This window comes from Gavia stellata, chromosome Z (genome assembly GCF_030936135.1).
Source record: "Gavia stellata isolate bGavSte3 chromosome Z, bGavSte3.hap2, whole genome shotgun sequence".
Taxonomy (NCBI): Eukaryota; Metazoa; Chordata; class Aves; order Gaviiformes; family Gaviidae; genus Gavia; species Gavia stellata.
Genome location: NC_082637.1, coordinates 26,972,117 through 26,991,972, shown reverse-complemented (window position 1 = coordinate 26,991,972; position 19,856 = coordinate 26,972,117). Strand labels below are relative to the sequence as shown.

General features: G+C 35.2%; 1 protein-coding gene across 2 annotated transcripts in view; it reads right to left on the bottom strand.

The window, feature by feature from the left end:
• The window catches only part of AP3B1 (adaptor related protein complex 3 subunit beta 1), a 164,136-nt gene that overhangs the window by 53,441 nt on the left and 90,839 nt on the right, over positions 1–19,856 (bottom strand). Inside the window, exons 16-20 of one of the 2 annotated variants that reach the window (XM_059834295.1) lie at positions 15,006–15,192; positions 13,918–14,048; positions 11,611–11,722; positions 10,078–10,234; positions 7,140–7,314 (exon numbers count right to left, since the gene is read on the bottom strand). In XM_059834295.1, coding sequence (XP_059690278.1) covers positions 7,140–7,314; positions 10,078–10,234; positions 11,611–11,722; positions 13,918–14,048; positions 15,006–15,192 — 762 coding nt within the window. The remainder of the gene's footprint in view (positions 1–7,139; positions 7,315–10,077; positions 10,235–11,610; positions 11,723–13,917; positions 14,049–15,005; positions 15,193–19,856) is intronic. The other variant, XM_059834296.1, reaches the window with a different exon arrangement.

Here is a 19,856-nt window from a genome sequence, read left to right as displayed (position 1 = left end):
CTGGACAAATAACAAAAAGTTGATTTTTGTCACAAAAAAAGTTAAAAAGTTTCAGTTTTAAGCATTAAGATGAGTTCTAATATTAAGGATTGGCAGTACTTCAAGTAAAGTGTAGAGCAGTAGCAGAGTAATCTCAGTACTTGGCAAACAGTATTTCTCAACAAAATTTGTTTCAATACAGCTAAATAAAAAGTTCTAAACAAATCTAGTAAGAGTGAGTGTTGGTCATACCTACAGAACACATCTAGACAAGGATGATTCAGGACAGAATTCAGTGTGTCGCAGCTCAGTATGGACTTCCAATAGGGTAGTTTAGTAAAAAAGATTGATCTTTGGATGCAGCCAGAACCTGGACACATTACCCACTGGATGCTCATCAGACAGTTTGTCATCATGCTATTCCTTCCCACTCTTAAACGTCCTTCGTCTGGATCGGCTGAAGAACTCCTTTTCTCTCTCTAGCTCACTCACTGGACAAAAGGCTTTGTCATTCTTTCAGAGAATCTGTCAAGTGCCTTTAGACCTTAAGACATTGCTCACTACCCAAGGTATTGCAAGTAATATAAACGTAGTCTTTCCAGGAGTCACACTTCTGTGAATCTTCTAGTTTACCAGTTTTCTCTTCAACAGCATGTGACAGCCAAATGCATACACATGTATTATTCTTCTACCTTTTCTAATAAATGAACAGGTCTAAATAAATCAGTAAAACTCCGTATGCCCATCTGGGCCTCCATTTCTTGAGCATTACTTGCAAGCTGTCACAGTCTCTTCAGACACTCTGGATACAAATTCCTACAGAAGCTTGGAGTCCTCTCAGAAACTCAGCAGCTAGAATCACTTTCTTTGATGATCACCATAGAATAAAATGACCCCTCTTTTCTAAAGGTGCATTCCCTTTCTTCTAGTCTCTCAGCCTCATCGTCAGTTGCAAATTAACAGTAATGCCGAGCCTATTTTTTCCCAATTTTGGGAGAAATTCCACAGTTCCCTCCAAAGAACATGGACGAAACTAGCTAATGTTCTGCTATTTGAAGCCAATGATGTTAACCACTATCAGGCTTGACCTGAGCCAAAATGACACTGATCATCATTTTCTTCCAATAAACCCATGGCTCAAATAGACAGTATCACTTACGTGATCATTACAGATGTGCTTTAGGTATTCTGGGAGGAGAAGAAACTTGTGGACAGAGAAGAACGGAAGCCACTATTTCTAAATTATTTTTAAATCAACGTACTCCAATGGTCCTATGGTATTTGAGAATTCTACTATTGCTGATTTATCTGAAACACAAAACTCCTCTGGACAAAGAAAATATTACAAAATATCTTTAAAATGGTGCTAATATTATTCCATTCTGTATATGCTTTGTCCAGAATTAGTGAGGGCCTCTGCTGCAGAACCCGCTCTCTTGAGTTCCATTCTGGTAACAACTACCAGACTTCATTTTTCTCTTCCAGTGTGATTATTGGCAAGTCATTAAGCTTCTTTTGGCTATTTTTTTTTTTACATCTGCAAAATAAGGATACTTCATAAGCTACAGGTTCTACTTGAATTACCCATGTCTATGAAGTGTCAGAGAAACAATTTCATGACAATTCTTTTAATGAATGCCAAGTCTTTTTATAGCAACATTTGGTGAATATTTAGCCCTGAATCACGGGTTTAGCTGTTATCTGCAGCACTTTTACTATAAACGATGTATCACAACTTTTTTGCTGAACTACAAACTCTTCAGACACCAGAACATACTAAAAGAGAACATGGTTAAACAAAATGCTAATATATTTTAAAAAAAACAAACTCAATTTCTGAACTCTTTCACTCCCTACTCCCCTTATCCATAAGATACAGTTCTGTCTTCAACTATGATAAGGTTCAAAGGTTATTTTTAGCTAGATTTCTGTATTTGCTAATTACTCCAACCTTAGTGATTCTGTGTGATTCCGGTAGAGATGGGATTTCTCCATTCCCTTTAATTATGCAGCCAATTAAAGTCTATAAAAAGTGGCTCATCCACATGAAAGGTTATAGCACAAGGATGAGAATTTTGAGTATGCTTCAGTTCTGCCAATGACAGCATTGCTAGGTCAAGATCTTTAAAAAAATTAGGAGTCAGAGACAAGAAATCCTCTTACTGTTAATCTGTTTACTGAAGACAACTAAGATAGGACATCCTATGTCACAAATAACACCAAGAGTATGCTTCAGTTTGTTTTTTCTGTTACTTATTTTGCCCTTCTAAAGGCATTACTAAGTACATATCACAAAGCTTGATATGTCATTTTATAAGATAAAATGCATTTCTGCCCTAATATTATTTTGAATCTACTATGCGATTCATCTTTAAAAATGGGGGAAAAAAATCCTTCAAGAGAATTTATTTCTTACACTTCAAAACAAAATAAAATGGTCCTAAGATAAGGCACAAGTACAGAATCATTACATCAAGGTAATGCATGGTAAGAAAAACTTCCACTGCACACTTTATCAGAATACTGTAGTTAAGTACATCAGTTTACTGTAAAACAGACAAAAAAAAAACACACTAAGAAAAAAAACCAAAAAACAACCCTACCATCTGGGAAATGTAAAATCAGAAGCTAACTAAATCAAGATAAAGCTAACGTTAAAGTATGATCACATCTTATTTTCTACTTCAGTCAAGTGCGTCAAGCTTAAGTAAATACTCAGCTACTTATATGTGTGTATATGCATGCTATATATACACACATTAACACATATTTTTGTATTTATATGTGTATTTCAATATATGGGTATATGTATTAATTGTGTGCAATTCTGTACAAAACACCAAAGAAATCTATTTACATGGGTCTTGTCTATTACAAACACGATTAGTTTTTAATTTGTTTTTTCCAAGAAAAGAAAATTGATTGGCTTTCTAGGAATAATAAATAGCCAATGACTGCAACAAACACTACCAACAGATATTTCTATTGAAAGAAAAAAGCTTTGCATTCCAAATCAAGACAATAAAAAGGCTCTGACGTGTCTGGCATTTCTCTGTAACATAATTTTTCATCTTTTTTCTTAAAACTAAGTCTACAATATAACCCAAACAGTTTCCTACCAAGAGACCCCACTATGGGAAAAGCAGAATACTAAACAAAGAAGTTAAGCTATATTCCATCAAACATTTCTCCATTTGCAATTCATCTTGGTAATAGAGATAGAACCTGGTAAATGCATATAGGACTTGAAGCAGGAGATTTCTCTTGCTCAATGCATAATTCATGTGCTCCGCCTGCAAAGTGTGTAAAATGAGAATTTCACACCACAGCATGAGCCATGGAGCTGCAGAGAAAAGGCAGATGAAATCATATTTTGCTGTGTGAATTTTATTTCTTATCCTCCCAATATTTATACAAAACCATCACTGACAATCCAAATGCATTGACAGATCACCCACTGTTTCCATTGTGTTAGCACTTGAAAAGAGATCAGGCAGAAAGATAGACAATTTGTTTTTGTATATTTTTTAAATAGTGGATCAGGTTTTTAACAGCTGAGTGACTGTATTATACTTGTATAAGGAGGTCAACAGTAGCTGATTTTAAAATCCCACTGTAGAGACACCTACTTATTCATGCATCATCCTCAAATCTGCATTTTAGCTCTACAGTATTTATGCTTACAGTATAATATGTATCTGAACACCTCAAACTACCCATATTTCACAATGATATAAAACACTGCAGTGCAAGAGAGTGACTTTTCTATTCACTGCAGCTCAATTACAGTGAACACAACAGCTTTTTCAAAATGATTCTTCAAGAGAAAAAATATGAAAGCATTAATAATCTATTCAGGAAAAATAATCTGCCATCTTTGTAACGTATTTTAGTGCTAGTAAATGCATGGATGTATGCACAAATTAAGCTCCCATGTGAGTGTAATTGAACCTTTTTTATTATGAAAACTCTGCTGAACATGGGAATGGTACCCAACAAAACATATAGAATGGTAAACACCACCCAAAACATCAGCTATGTAACATAGTGTGGCATATGTGTGGCAAATTGAGAAAGTATAAAAATAGAGCATACTAACTACTCCTCTTACTAATATGTATTTCAGAAAATCTTTTCAATTTTATTTAAAAGGAAAGGAAATCCTAATGAATCATCTCCTCATATATGCTGGCCAAATTAAGAATACCCTGTAGCAGAATAATATAAGCCATGGCTTTTCCAATAAAAATCTATCACAATAAAGATACGCATTTCTGAGAGCCTGGCTGAAACCGTCTGCTTCCTGGGTGGCCTGAAAAGTCAGGTAGGAAGCAGAAAAATTCCAAGATTTTCCTGGAAATAAAAGAAACATGGGTGGTTCTTGTAAAAGGGCTCTAGACAAGACTTTATCTATAATGTTCTTTAAAGTTTGTTAACAATTGTTTTTCTTTCCAGCTTGAAAGGGTTTATCTAGGTTATCGTTAGCTCTACCTATCATAACAGGCTCAAAACATGACTCTCTCCAAAAAATCTGTTAAGCTAGTTAGTGTAACAGTCACCTTTGACACAAAACACCTGTGATTCTCCCCCCCACCCCCTCATCCAATTACACTTCTGAATGTTACCAAGTATCAGAAACACCTCAAGTATAAATGCAGGCATCCAACATGGCTTAAATGGAAACTAACTTCATGGTCCTAGAGATCAATTAATACACTGAAACAGTCTTCTACGTTCAAGAGCGTTAAATTAACTTCCCCCCTCCACCCTTCATATACGACCATTGCTGTTTACAGTCCATCAGCCATAGTTTGTTGCCCTTACATTAAATGTGCTAATTTCTTAGTGAAAAAGAATTTAAGAGATACAGACATTTCACTTTTGCATAGTGAGCTTTATGCTATCTTTTCAATAATCTCCTTGCTTCTTTTCTTGCTGCCATGCATATAAACCCATTGCTATTTGTTTTAATATATTTCATGATGTTTAAAAGCTTTGCAATTTTTCAGTTCTACCCTTTGACTCTGATCAAGTCTTCTGCCAATTGCTTATAAATACTTCTTGTTCCTAATACATTTCTTTTTAGGTGCTCGTTAATCAAGTACAACTTCAGGACTACTGCAATGTTCTTTCTCTTCTCTTAAAATCCAACGGCTTGACAATTTTCAGTTGATTTCAACAAAACAATCTCAAGCTTCTCAGACTTTCCAGTCCTCATTCAGTATATTTGACTTCACACATTCTCAACCGCTGTTTTAAAATACAAAAAGCTCCTTTACGCTAGTAGTCCTCACATATCCTGCGAAAGAACCAGAACAGTTTAGATAACTGTAGTGGAAGAAATCATGAACAATGGCACTGATACCCTGAGAAAAATGGACAAATGCAGCAGAGAGAAGACACTATTGTTTGAATATAGTTTTGCAGTGGCTGCTCAGAACTGAGTAAGTCAGAATACTTAAGACCTTCTGGCAAAAAAATACTGTGCTAATATGAGAAGCTGCAAACTGTTAGAATTAACTTATGTCCCATCTAGTGTCAAAGGAGTTTATTCTGAGACGATTTAGGTCACATTTGTTGTGCTACCATTTTTTGGCAAGGTCCAGTTTGGCTTCTCTGCTAGAAAAAACTTTTGACATAGGTGCGTTACCCAGTGTGCTATTTGGGCAGGAGAAAATAATCAAACCCGTGGAAACACACCTCCATTTCTCAAATGCTACAGTCCCATACCATCTTTTGTTCTACTTGGTAGAAGGGAATAGATTAAAAGATGATAAGGTTACAACTCGGAGTTCCTAGGCAGATCTATAAAGTTACAAAACAAAGACTATGTACAACATAAGTGCAAGATTTAGAGAAACAGAGAGCCTTACTGCCTCAATTGAAGGAAATGCACACTGAAACAGCCTAACAAAGTTACAGCCTTCCCTCTTAACTGTTCAAAACACACCTGTTCACCAGCTTCTACAATTGCATCAAAACAACAAACCATGTCTGTTTTGACCATTCAGCAATCTATACAGGAGTCCTGACTGAAATGTCATGGCTTAATTTAAAATGCATCAGAGTACCACTTAATTTTCAAAACCACATGTCAGTATTAAAATGGAAACTTCTGAGATACAGTTCTACCCTTCAAATTTTTATAAAATATACAGAAAGAAATGCACAGGAAATATTTGATAACAGAAAAGTAAGTTTCAGAAATTCTTTCACTGTTCTACCTTAACATATTTAGCATAAAGTTCCTCATTTATTTTTTTAAATGAAAGGTAGGTAGAGAAACAGAAACCAATTCATGCTATTAGCTTTAGCTCTATAATGCTAGCTTGAGTATAATGAACATTTAACCTCTTTTTCCTCACTAAGGTAAGGAATTAAAAGTTAACTGACACATGAATGGCTCTGTTGAACACTTTAGCATCTTCACACATTTCCGAATCCAATTTAAAAAAGACATATTTGAAAGTTTGCTACTTCATAAACGTTGTAAGAAAGCTAATACAATTTGCAGTAACGGAACCCTTTATAAGCTTTATTCCTGTCAAACGCAGAGAGCAATAAAAAGTTGATTACTCATTAAGAATACTAATTCTCCTAATCTATGTATCCACCTCAAGTATAGATGCATTAACTGCACTATTCTCAATTTTAACAGAAAATTTTAAAACAAACCTAGTGGTTCTACTAGACTGTCTTCAAACTCTTTAGAAACAATGTGCTAACATTTGTTTCTCAGTTTTGATTCCTGTCAGACCCAGGTCCTGCAGTAGTTACTACTTTAAGATCCCATTTTAATACAATAATCATCCCAAATTAGGATATTATTTTTGCTAACCCATGTAACTATGCTTTCACCAGTTCAACAGTATTCTAAAAAAATAATTAGGTTCTATTATTCTTCACCTATCTGGAGTAAATATATAACAGAATTAAAACAAATATGTTTTTCATTATAAAATATTCTTACTTGCTTAAACTATAAAACTATTTTGGGATTGGTCTTTTTATGAAAGGTCAAAAATTTTTTTCAGAAATTCTGTTCTTTTAGATATCCATAAAACCACTACCCATCTCCATTCCCACAGAAACAAACACGTATAGATGGTTAGATGCATCTTTTCATATTTTACAGGGTTTTTTTAAAAAACATATTTTACCTTACTAGAGGTAGTACTTCTAGATCTTCCAGACTTGGGGTCACTTTTAAAGTCTGATTCTGACTTGGAGTCTGAAGAACTTTCTTCTGATGAGGTGGACTCCGTATCAGAGGAACTGGATGTGCTTCTCTTTTTGGAGATCCCCTTTGCTTTCTTTTTGATGTCCTCTGAATCACTAAATAGTGGAAAAAAAATTTAAGAGACATGTAAAACCACCAAAGGAATCTGCTTAGGCAATATCCTACGTTAACATTTCAAAGTTTTATTAAATGAGTTTTAAGTCAGTATTTCTGACTTTAAAAACCCAGCTAAGATGGCAGTAGTAGCTTATTTAAGGGTACACAAAATTGTTCTATCACATTACACAATAAATCATCACATATAATCTAAAGCAGCAAAACAGCCACACAAAAATGTGAACATATTAAATATTAAAAATATTACTTGTATGCATCAAGCTTGTGACATTTCAGAAAGAAGTGCAGACACCCTTTTATATGAAGAAACTTTCAGACTGTTCCACCTATGATTAACAGAATCTTGATGGGTTATAATATGTTTTCGCAAAGTAGTATTGCTTTAAAAAAAAAAAAAAAAGAAAAAAGCAATGCACTGAATTTATCCCTTTGTTGATTCTTCTAAATCAAACCACCTACAAATAAGACCTATAATACCTACAAATATTTCAACCCATTAAAGAGTTTATACAGAAGAGCTATTACATTCTGACAGCTTTGGTCATATTGAGTACCTCACAGCTAATGGACTTCAAAGAGACTGTTCTTCACACAGTAAAGTTCTGTTCACCCTGGCAACGCTGGATAATGTTGCTCCATGCTAACAACTACTGAATATTGTTAAAATCTGCCTTGTTCGCTTCTAATAATACTATAACTACCAATTAGTAGAGTACCCTTTTGTCTCGGGGGCAAGTTACCACCTAGAAATATTGTAGGAAATGAAAAATGTTTTTCAATAGTTTTCATGGAGCAGGTAAATTAGTATATAGAAAAAACCGTCTGTTCTTGGATCTGCATGCAACCATTTTATACTTCCAAATCAGGTGTTTCACACACCACCTGATTCAGCTTCCTCCCCAAGACAATAAATTGGTTACTAAAGTGCTTGAAGGGTAACAAGGTCAACAGTAATTAAACAAATCCAGACCACTCAAGTATTAAGAGTCCCTTTGCACTCAAATTAAGTTGATATACATTTTTGCTTAGCTTTAGAAGCAGCATGAAAAGAATGTACTGTGCTGCATTACTGTTTGAGATAGCAATGTTTTTAGAAGGGAAAAATACAGAGAAGGGGAATTGAAAAATCTAATGTGACAAGAAGGACAATAGTTAGGGTAATACCTTTCTCCTCCCAAGAACTTCTCAGGACTAAATTGCCTAAGTCAAATTTAATCAAAATTATTAAAAATCAATATTAACATTCAAGCCATGCTAATAATGTATACCCATGTAACTGAAGTTGAAATCAACCCACAAAATTTTAGTCAAAAGCATTTTTTTCTGAAAGCACTAAACTCAAAGCTTGCAAAGCTAAAAATGAAACAAGACTATACTTCACAAAAACACTCTAACGTAGCATACCTGATTGTTAAAATCATGGTGAACGAATAGGTACTTTCAAAATTATGTTTCAATATGACAACATTGAAAAACTTATTTTGGGTCAATGAGCTAAACAAAAATTCACTAGCGTATACTGTTTAAAGTTTCTTCTTCATGATGTATAACTGAAGTACTGACAAAATTATCTACATTTCCTTCATTGCCATTGAACAGAAGCTGTAGTTGCATCAACAGATAAGTTATTGTGAACCCATTACATAAATGAAGTTGTTTTTCAACAATTTATCTTTTGCTTATCTTTAAACCTAAATTTGAAGATTAAAAATGTTACTTTAATGTACATCAGCCAGTTTTCATGGGCAATCATTGTTTACCTTACTGCTTAAAATTTCAGATGTTATTCTAATGAAAAGAATTTACTGGTAACTAGCTTTTTAACTTTGTGATGATGAAAAGCCTGTATTAATTTAACCTACAGATTTCATTTGTTCTGAACAGGAAAAACAATATAAATCACTTTTAAAATCATTAAATCCTGACTTAAATTAATAAAGTCATAATTAGGGCATTATGCTGTGTTTGTTATGGAAGTGGCAAGGCGAGCTGCTTTAATTACTGTCTGTAATAAAAGGAGCAGAGTGCGTACTGCGCCCCAATCAGCGCTGTCAGCCACGACTGAGCTGAGCTGCAAACTCATCAAGTGAGCTGGCAGCAGACTACAGAGTAAAGGGCGATCATGTCTGCAGAGGCCACTTGCTGACAGCAGTGGAAGAAACAAATTCATACAATCCAAGGTATTAGCCCCAATTACTCAAAATTTTAATGACACTTTAATACATGATAATGCTGTTGATAATGGGCAATCTTAAAAAGCACTAACACTTAAATATCTTATGACCGTTTCCCTTCACAGCCCTTGCCTCTAATATTTGGATCATAATCTTTTTAATGTAACATTATTTAGAAAAATCAATTGTCTTAGTTACATAATGGCAAAGTGTTGAAGGACTTAATTTTAGCTCTCAGCAAAATTGCTGCAAAAGGTAATCAAGTGTTTCACACAACTGTTTGATCACTTATTCAGCCTCCCAAGGTTACATCAATTTTCAAAAAGCCACCCAAGATTTTACTGAAGTCAGCAATTAATTCCAAACATAAGAGTAGTCTGATTAATGAAAATATGAACCCAGTTCATACACTGAATATTACTGGCATACACTGAAACAGAAGACATCACTCCTTGGCCAACACACCCCCAAAAAAGCCTAATTAAAGGCTTAGCAGACTGTTTACAGGAAGAGTGCTTTAACAGCTAGTATCACAAAAAACTAAACCCATACAAATCTAACACCTACCTTTCAGCAGCAGCTCTAGATGCTTTCTTTGCAGTACTTCCTTTGCTGTCTGATTCACTGTCACTTGATTCTTTACTGGAAGAGGAACTCCCACTACTTTCATCACTGCTGCCTTCCTCCTTACCTTCATCCTCACTTTCACTGCCAGACTCACTCTCTGAAATAAAAACAACTCTTACAATTTTTTTCTAAATATCTTACATACTTAGTATTTCAGGAGTCCAAGTTTGTTTTAAATAAAACAATGTTTTGGTATTTTAAAATCCAATTGCAAGCTTTAGCATTATTTACCCTGTGTCAAAAGCAGGCAAGAAAATCACTTTCCTCTAATGTTTACAAAATTTTGTTGGTTGAAGACTTGTCCTCTTCAGCCTACAGTATTATACTTTATCAAATTAGAAAGCCCAATAATAAATGAATTGCATGTGGATTCTTCAAAATTACATAACCCTATCAGGAATTGGAGATGACCTCAAATTCTCTTATCTATACATTCACTTAACTGCAAGATTATCTTTTCAACCAGTTGCTCAATTAGATAATCTGTCCTTGAATACTGGTAGTGACTATGATTGACTCACTGATTTAAACAGATTTTTCATCCTCTAACTAATCATATAGCTACCAAATATTCAAATATCTGAAGTGAATATATTCTTTTCTTGCTTCAGAGATCATTAATTACAGTGATACAATTCTTCAGCACTTCTTCTGCATATTCCCTCAGCTTAGGAACGAGAGGGAAGAAGCGCCATATTCAGATTTTAAGGTGTTCCTCTTCCATTCAACTAGACGCTGATAATTCTTTTAAGTCTCTAATGCTAAACATTTTCTGCGTCTAAAGTCTGGACCTGGGAGAATGATACTCTTCACTACATCTGAACTATATTAACATCTACTGAAACAGCTGTCTTGAGGAACTGCCTATCTGGCATTCAAGTGGGAGACTGGTCAAAAGAACCTTTGCTCACTGAACTTGATAGGCAGCTGTCATCATCATCACCCCCATTATAATAAACAGGAAACGTCGTGTAGAACTTGAGAGCAATACTATAACACAATTTACGGAATAAACCCCAAGAAAGACTACACAGTTAAACAAGTTTGGCCATTTATCAACACAGCAGCACATGCTACCAAAACAGTACTTCATCAGCAACAAATTCCAAAAAACATTCAAGGCTTACAGTTCCCAATAACCAAGCATATGGGTACTCTTTCCGCAAAAAGTTATGTGCCTTTAGTTTTAATTGGAGTTACAAACTGTCGTGACTCTTGCTAGACTCAAAGCAGGATGAAAATAGCATGCCAGCTTTTTTAACTGGAAACAAAGCATGGTCTGACTCATTTAATAAACACACAAGCCATAGCTATAAAATCAGCAGTTACTGCACAGCTACACTGAATTTCTTGATTTTACACATAATTCTGGCTTTTTTTGAATTTTTTTTCTTATTCTTTTTACGATGTGACCAGTTCCAAAGGTACAGTTCTCCAGGCAGCAGACATGCAAGTTGCTTTCCAAACACCTACCTGATGCACTGGTACTGGCAGACTCATCTTCCTCCTCTTCTGACTCAGAGTAGAATTTTTCAGTAGGTTTCTCTTTCTTTGTCTTACCTAGAATTCCAGTCCACTCCTTTGCCTGTAAATAAATTTCAACTTAAGTGTACTTTTACAACCAGCAATACAAAAATATACACACAACATGGCAAAGAAAAACACTCACAGTGGTAGTTATTAAGCAGTCTCTAAATAAATCCTCTAAGCAAGTGAAGAGAAACTATTAAACTTCTCTTACTTTACACAATTAGAAGAACTAGAAGTTTTGTACATACCTATAAAATGTGAGATATGTCTATTAGAGAGTCTAGAAAAAGATTTACTAAGGCAGATTAAAAGCATCACTAACCATAAATAAATTTCTATGCCAAAAGAACCTGAAGTCTGAGAGTTTTATCTGTAGATCCAGCTGAGTTTAGTCTATGACTAGAATGAAAGATAAATATGGCTAGTCACCACCTTTATTATCCCAAGTTTTAAGGGGAAAACAGAAGTGGACCCAGCTGGCAGCAGAAGTTCCAGCAGCCACAGAGGATTTATATTTCAATTCCATTGCAATTCTCCAAATAAAAGTAATTCTTACCACCAAGAGAATGGTGGTGGCAATAGTTTGGCCAGACTGTTTCATATTCCCCTACAGAAGAAAAACTCAGGTCAGGAAAAAAACAAATAGGCAGACAACTATATCAACAGAGTGATAGAGGTCTGTCTCAGTGACTGTTCTGATCCGGAATAAGACTAACTTTTGAAAGAACTCTAACAGTGACTTGCAATGGTGTATGGCTCTAGAGACACACTGGCTTCCTCTTAAATGCCAAAAGCTGCTAAAGCTTTGTAATGCACTACCCAGCAACTGGTATTTTAAAAAGCCAATATTCTTTTGGATATGAATGACAATTTAATTCTGGATTGCAGTTTAACAACTCAGCTTCACTCCCATAAACTGTGTAGGCACATGCAGTATTAAAGGAAACATGAAATTAATGACAATGAGACACTCTCCAAAGAAAATACTTGCAAAAAACACATGCAGAAAGAATATTTATATTTGTTTTGAGGTTTAAATGGTTGGAAGGAGATGGTTCCTATTATGTAGTAGACGAATGTTGCTCCATTTGATCAATTTCCCGCAATACTTTTTGTTTTCATGGACAAAGGTGCCTCCACACATTCTTTCATGCCAACCCTATCATTTACAATCCCCCACTTGAGCTGACTGCCTTCAGATTCTCCCCATAAAAGCTTTCAGAAGTTTGTACACAAATGCCTCTTTTCCTGAAATGTATATAAGAAGGTAGACAAGTAATATTAAAGTACTAAAGAGAAATGCTTGTTCTACCACATTCCTGTTCACTGGCTTCTGTAAGTCGTACCATTTTTTTTAGAATTTTCTCTACCCTTTCCATGCCTAACATCTTATATCCAAATTAATTCATGTATGATTTACTGTGAAAGTTGGCTCCTGACAAGGACCATGTGCTTTTTTGGGTATACCTGTTACAATGACATACCTCCGGGAGCACCATCAGCACACTATATTCCAATACATTTGTATTTCTGTTACTGTTCAATAGCTTTCACTGACATTCAGTAGGACTCTGGTATCTGACACATAAATCACAACTCCAGTACCAGAACATGACTTTGCCTCACAGTTTACAATCCAGTAACAAAAAGGTATTGGTAGTAGAAGACCAGGCCTGTAACGTCAACAAATGACTAGTGCACTAATAAATGACATTTCCTATTATAAACTTTCCTAATTCTCTCCAGATGATCTGAAATGTAAATCCTGGTCTCTCCCAAACTTCACACTTCAAAACGTACATAATTTTCCCCTCTGCCAGTGCCTTTTGTTTATACTATCTATTTTTTGTGTTTAGACTTAGATTTGTACACAAACCTACCTCTGCTCACCTCGTACTTCGGTAGTCCAGCTACCCTCATCATTAACAGCAATTAACATACTGCAGTACTGCAAATACAAGAGGTATGAAATCAAAAGCGAGATGGAGGGGAAAAAAGCCCATTTAATCCATGAGCGAAGCAGAAGGGGCCTATCGTTGATCTACGTCTCTCATTGAAAAAAAAAAGAGCAAGCATCGTGCAGGTTTCCAAATGTTCCATTTCCAAGCTAAAATAAGCAACAGGGATGTTCACGTGCATCAACGTTTTTCAGTACAGCATACAGGTAGTATTTAAATACTTGTATTTTAGGCTAATATTCTATATTGATGAGTGCCTTCAGTGAAGTTAGTTTTAACGATGCTGACGTACCGACTCAGCTATATCGACGCTTCGGACGGAGGGGTCAGGCGCCACCTCTGGCCAGTCGGACAGCTCCAGGTAGCCGGTGGCTCGGCTGTTCAGCGTGTGAGACAAGGTGCCAAGCTGGAAATGATCCCGATCTATTAAAAAAAGTGGGGGAGGGGAGAAATACACAAACACCATGAGCTCTACCACAAAGAGCAATCTTAATCAGGGCTAAAGGTAATTGCCATTATATTACCTCAAATGTCATGGAATAAATATAAACTAGGAAGCTCTTCATAGGTCAAAAAACTGATTTCAGTCCATAGATTACAATAATCTCCCCCATAATGGTCAATAAAAAAGCTAATCAGTCAGTGTGTTTAGAGGTGTTGCTCTGAAATGTAGCTTCTCTAAAAATTACTTTACTGTGAATATTAAGAATGACAGCACAGTTAAACAATCCATATACATGTCTTGGCACAAACACATCCAGAATTTTAATAGTTTTTCTTCAAAATGGAGCTCCTTTTAGACCTTCAACACTGGGACTAAGTATGAAAATTAAAATTGCAAATCATCACAATAACAGAGCATTTTTAATTAAGATAACCTGATAACCTTCTAATTTGAGAAGACAGACAATGGTTCTTACTTGTAAAAAGACAGGGAAAAAGCACACAGGGAAAATTATGACTTTGGAGAAAAATAATAAAAACCTAATCTACTGAGATTCAATTTATTTCAGATTCATAAAACATTGCAATACTCAAATTAACAATCTTCTATTAAAGTCCATAGAAAAGACTAGAGCTATTTTCCTAAATTGAAGAACAGTTTTCCTCAAAAGACACACCTTCTGTTATTGAAATCAAATTTAAAATCCACATGAATAGAAATGGATCAGTTTGTCAGGGTTTATCATCAGAGAAATGCACTGTGTTTGCACCATGCAAACCTTGCTTGCTGAAAAGCAAGTAAGCAGAGCGAGTATCCTTGCATATTAATCATTTGTATTTGCTAAGTGACATAATTTGTGAGCATATCTGAAATAGAATAGGCTGCCACATTCCTTTACACAATGAACATTTACCAAATGATTTTGGCAGTTATACCTTTAAAAGGAGACTCAAGCAATGGGGCAGGTTTCTGTGCCAGAAATATTTTTTTGGCATATTTGCTTAAAGCTCCACTCTTCTCATTCGGAACAATAAGCTGCCTAATAAATCTTGTACGGTCTCTGATGTCGTAGCTTTGATCATACTTGCCGAGATTTAATACGTACTGGGTAAGCAATTTTGTCTGTGGAAAAAAACAGGACAAGAACAGAATACAAGTTATTTATGATTATTGATAACTCTGGATAAACATATTTAAAGAGGTAATAAAAATGAATGGTTATGTCAAACAAATGTTGTTCCACAGGGAATATGCATTTCTAAAGCTGCAAATGGAATTCTGAAGCCAAAGCACATGTCCTCTTCTGTATTGGGGAGGTGAATGCTGAGTACTGAGAAGCAGCCATGTGCTAGATTATTAAACTGCTGAAGTGGAAAGAAAGGCATCATTAAAAAAATAATCATATATGGCAAACCCGCTGAAGGGTCTACGTGAGGATAATGAATGTGGAAATACAACTAAAAACATGGCACTCAAAACTTAATCGGAAAAATATGCAGGACATCAAAACATCAGAGGGTATTAGGGGGCTGGCAAACTGCTTCTGCTGAGGTGTGTTTTATGAAGAGATACTGTTCCTGGCATAAGCAGTGTCTGCACTCTGACTGCACTCAGTTACTTTATCCTGAATTATGACCCATTAAAGCAGACACATGAATCACTGAACTGGATTACTGCAAATTATTTGCAGTGCATTTAGCTGTTACTTTTTCATAAAAGCAAGCTGCTGATGCCCTCTAAAAACCAGGATAAAAGACTTCTTCCATTTTTTTCTTGAAGCTTAAAGCCTCCAGTAATATCGGTCATTTATTTATTTATGTAAGAGAGCAACTTATATTATTACAGCTTTTTACAGCATAATAGGATTTCCTAATTTGATGTCTGAGAATATTAACAAGTATTAAATAATTTTAATAATTCAGTTACATTTTTAAAACTAAAAAAAGAATATAAAAAATCAGGGAGACTTTCCCAGTACCTTACAAATAACATAGTGTAACCAGAACAATAGCGCCAAACAGACTTGTATCCATTAGAGACATTTGAAAGAAGTATGTTTCTTTCTTTATATACAAGCAAACAGGAAAAAGAGCAAAAATAATATACCACCATAAGGAAGTAACTTCGGAATGGATGAATAACACAGGGTTAAAAATGTATTGTCAAGGAGGATTTCTTTTCTTTATACAAAGAAACAACCTTGCATATAAATCTTGTTTATCATCCTATTATTATAGCAATAACACAGTTTCAATCATGTGAGTGGAAAAATATGTTAAAAAAAAAAAATCAGTCAATTTTGTTCTGTGCAATTTGCTAAGAAAATTTCAGTTTAACAATTTCCACCTTGAGGATGCAAGTTAAAGTTTTTTCTGGAGATGGAAAAATACTTTTTCAGAACGTTGATTAACTCCGGTAAGTGAAATACACAGTAAACAAAAAATGATTTTAATTTTAACCACATACAATGCAATATATGCAAGCATTTCACAAATTACCCTATGGTACCAAAGATTTGAAGAAATTAGCCGTATTACATTAGAATAATAGTAAAAGCATAGTTAAAAAAACCTTTCAGTGAAAAATTTTTCATTTCTTTTTTCTTTCTGATACCCAAGGATGGTTCTGTGAAAAGGTATTTTTTCCCCCAAGGAACTGTCTTAGCTCTGGGAAAGGTAAAACTTTCTCGTATGTATTTCACAGCTTATTGGCAGCTATTTCTATATTAAACAACTGCATCAGACAGAACATACATAATCTGCACTCCTGCAGGACTTACGCTGTTCAAGCGAAATGGAATTGGAAGGGAGGGTTCCCAGGTAGTATGAATTAAACTAAACGAGGGATACCTCCTGCAGTCTTTGCCATCACTTCTCCTCTGTAAAACAAGACAAGACTCCTTGCTGTCATGGCAGAAAGCTCAGCAGAATGGATCATAGAACACAGGGGTCTTTGCTTGTGAATTGCTATAGGGATGGGAAAAGTTGAGGGCCTTGCTATCATGGTGGGCACTTTTTCAGTGAGCATTGATGGAATTAGAGAAAGATTTGGTCCTGAAAGGCTCCATTTTTTTTAATGGGATCATTTTCTCCACAACCCTTTCCCTTCTCCTCCTCCCTTTCCTCTCCCCTAAAACATCTTTTCCATATCGTCCAACACAGATAAAGACACTACAAATTTATATGCAAGAATGCTTCATAGCTGCAAGAAGTCTCCTTGCAAGCATCACATATAGTATAAAAAGTTTTCATGGAAACAGCAAGAAAACACTGGGTTTTTTGTCTTACGGAGACACAACCAAACAAGTAGCAAAGCTTTTCTACACGGAAGTAGCTAATGGAAACAATTAATTTTAATTAAAAACAAAAAATAAACTAATGAATACACATCAGTTTTTCCAACAAATGAATATCCATAAGAAGCTGAAAATTATTTGAGCAAGCATGTTGATTTGGTGAAATATGACAGATTCTGAACACTATGACTGCTTCACAAAACCGTAAGACAAATTATTCTGATATATGATAAAAGACATTTATTGTTATATGTCAACATTGCCTGTTACCTAGACATACTCATTACATAGGCATAGTATCATTTTTTATCCCCACACTTAGAATCTATTACTATTTTTTGCACATTTTGATTTGGCTGATATGAAAAGTATACTTCAAGTCATCCTTCAGCAACATTTCTAGAACTTTCTAGTGGCAATATTCTATTTAAGAATTTAATGCCTATCCTGTATTAGCAGCAATTAACCTTTCGGTAGATCCCCACTTGAAAAATTTTATAATACAAGTATCACCAACAGATGAGGCTCTACAACGGGAGAGAAACAGCTATCTACCCACTCTTTGATATCATTAGCATGCAGTAACTTGATTCTTTAGATACATAAGATAAGGCTATCGTGCTAAACCATGTCCGACATATCTATTTACACACTAGGACTACACTCAGGACTTTTTCTGGTGGGACACCTACCGTGTTACACAACAGAAACCTATCAAAATCTCTTTATTCTTCTTGCTATATGCAAGAAACAGCTAAGGCAATTAGATGACATTTTCTGCATAACACTTCCTCTTATATGAGCTCCATTTAGACAGCTATCTAGCACATTCATAAGGATTTTTATGTCCCTAAGTGATGAAAAAAGGAAGCAAGTTTACCAAACAAAACAGCCAGCCAGAGGAAAGCCTGTTCTTATTACATATAATCCATATAGGATTGAACCTGAAACTCTTCCTTAAATTATAAACAGCCTTTGAAAATTCATGGGGTGATCACAAGATTTAAAGGATATTGGAAATTCTTATTAAAAAACCTGAATCTTAAAAAGCATTCCTGAGAATGTGCTGCATTAAAGTGTTTGAACATATGTCTAAGGAAATAACAGGAAATAACAAACAATATATTTACAGAAAGGGAAAAAATAACAAGGTCTTACTTCTTCCAGAATTTTGTGCTTTTCTCCAAACAAGACTTAACAGATGAGTTCTACCTGCCTTTCCCTCACCAGGGGAAAGAGCTCTTTTTGTCTCTTTGGTTGGTGTTGAGTCTCTCTTGGCTATCCTACCACTACTTTTCAATAAAGTGACATCGTATCTTTGAGATTTTCACAACTCCATTGACTTTGGATGAAACTGATAAAGGATTCAAAAAAGTATTACGTGGTGGTGGAGTATACAGAAGGAGGAAATATGGGAATGAGGAGAGATGGACAGGCTGACAACTGAGCAGTCAAGTGTGTAAGATTTGCCTTCAAGTTTGAAAAATTAGACTGAAAAATGGCTGGACTTTTTAGGAACTGAAGTAATTCCAGAAAGAGGTGTTTTAATATTGAGTGAGTAAAGAAGAGTTACTCCTGGGCATAAGGATGTAGACCTAGGAAGAGTGTTGCCAGTTCCTAAAGGCAAAACCATCATATTGTATTTTGGAAGGAGCTACGAATCAAGCCAAGTCATCAACCTGCTCTGTTAGAATTTTGTACATGAATAGCTTGACCACTTGAGAAGACAACTTATTTTTCCACAACCTAAAAGAGCGGAACACCCTTTGATGAAATTCACCATTTAATAGGCATCTCAGGAGATAGTTTCTTCTGCTTTATCATCATTAGCGTATTTGAATAAAGGGTTATGCAACACTTATAATGACGGTTTAAAATGTATTAAGACATGAAACTGGAGAAAAAGCATCACAGAAATCATCATCTCCTTGTAGGCACTAGATTTTTGGCCAAATATTGTGTGGAAAAATTAGTGTAAAATTACAAAAATTATACGGACAATTAGCAAATATTATATAATGGGTCAAAAGGAGACAGTTTAGATAAATCAAACCAATCTTTTCTTAGCTCAGTCAGCATTTTCATTAAGATGAGCACTGACAGAAGGAAGTCACCTTTTGTTACTGCCTCATTTTAGACTGTATAAGTAAAGGACAACATTCATTCTTATCTGAATGCATGGCAAGACAGTTTATCTCCAACATATCCTACAAAATAAAATCTCAGACAGAACAAGTCTGCAGTTGGATATAGCTATCAAGGAATGAGAAGACACCACAGTTGCAGATCCTGTGCTGTCCGAGCTGTTGTAAAACAAAGAGATCTAGCAGCCCAGGAAAGTGTATACATCTCAGACAATACATTTCTTCCACATTTGGAAAAAAAAAAATCTTTGATTTTACAACCTTTTACAGTAATAATTGGAATTACAGTGAAAAATTAGTGTCAAGATGCTGTATTCCATAGCCAAAGAGTGATGAATTTCACAGTG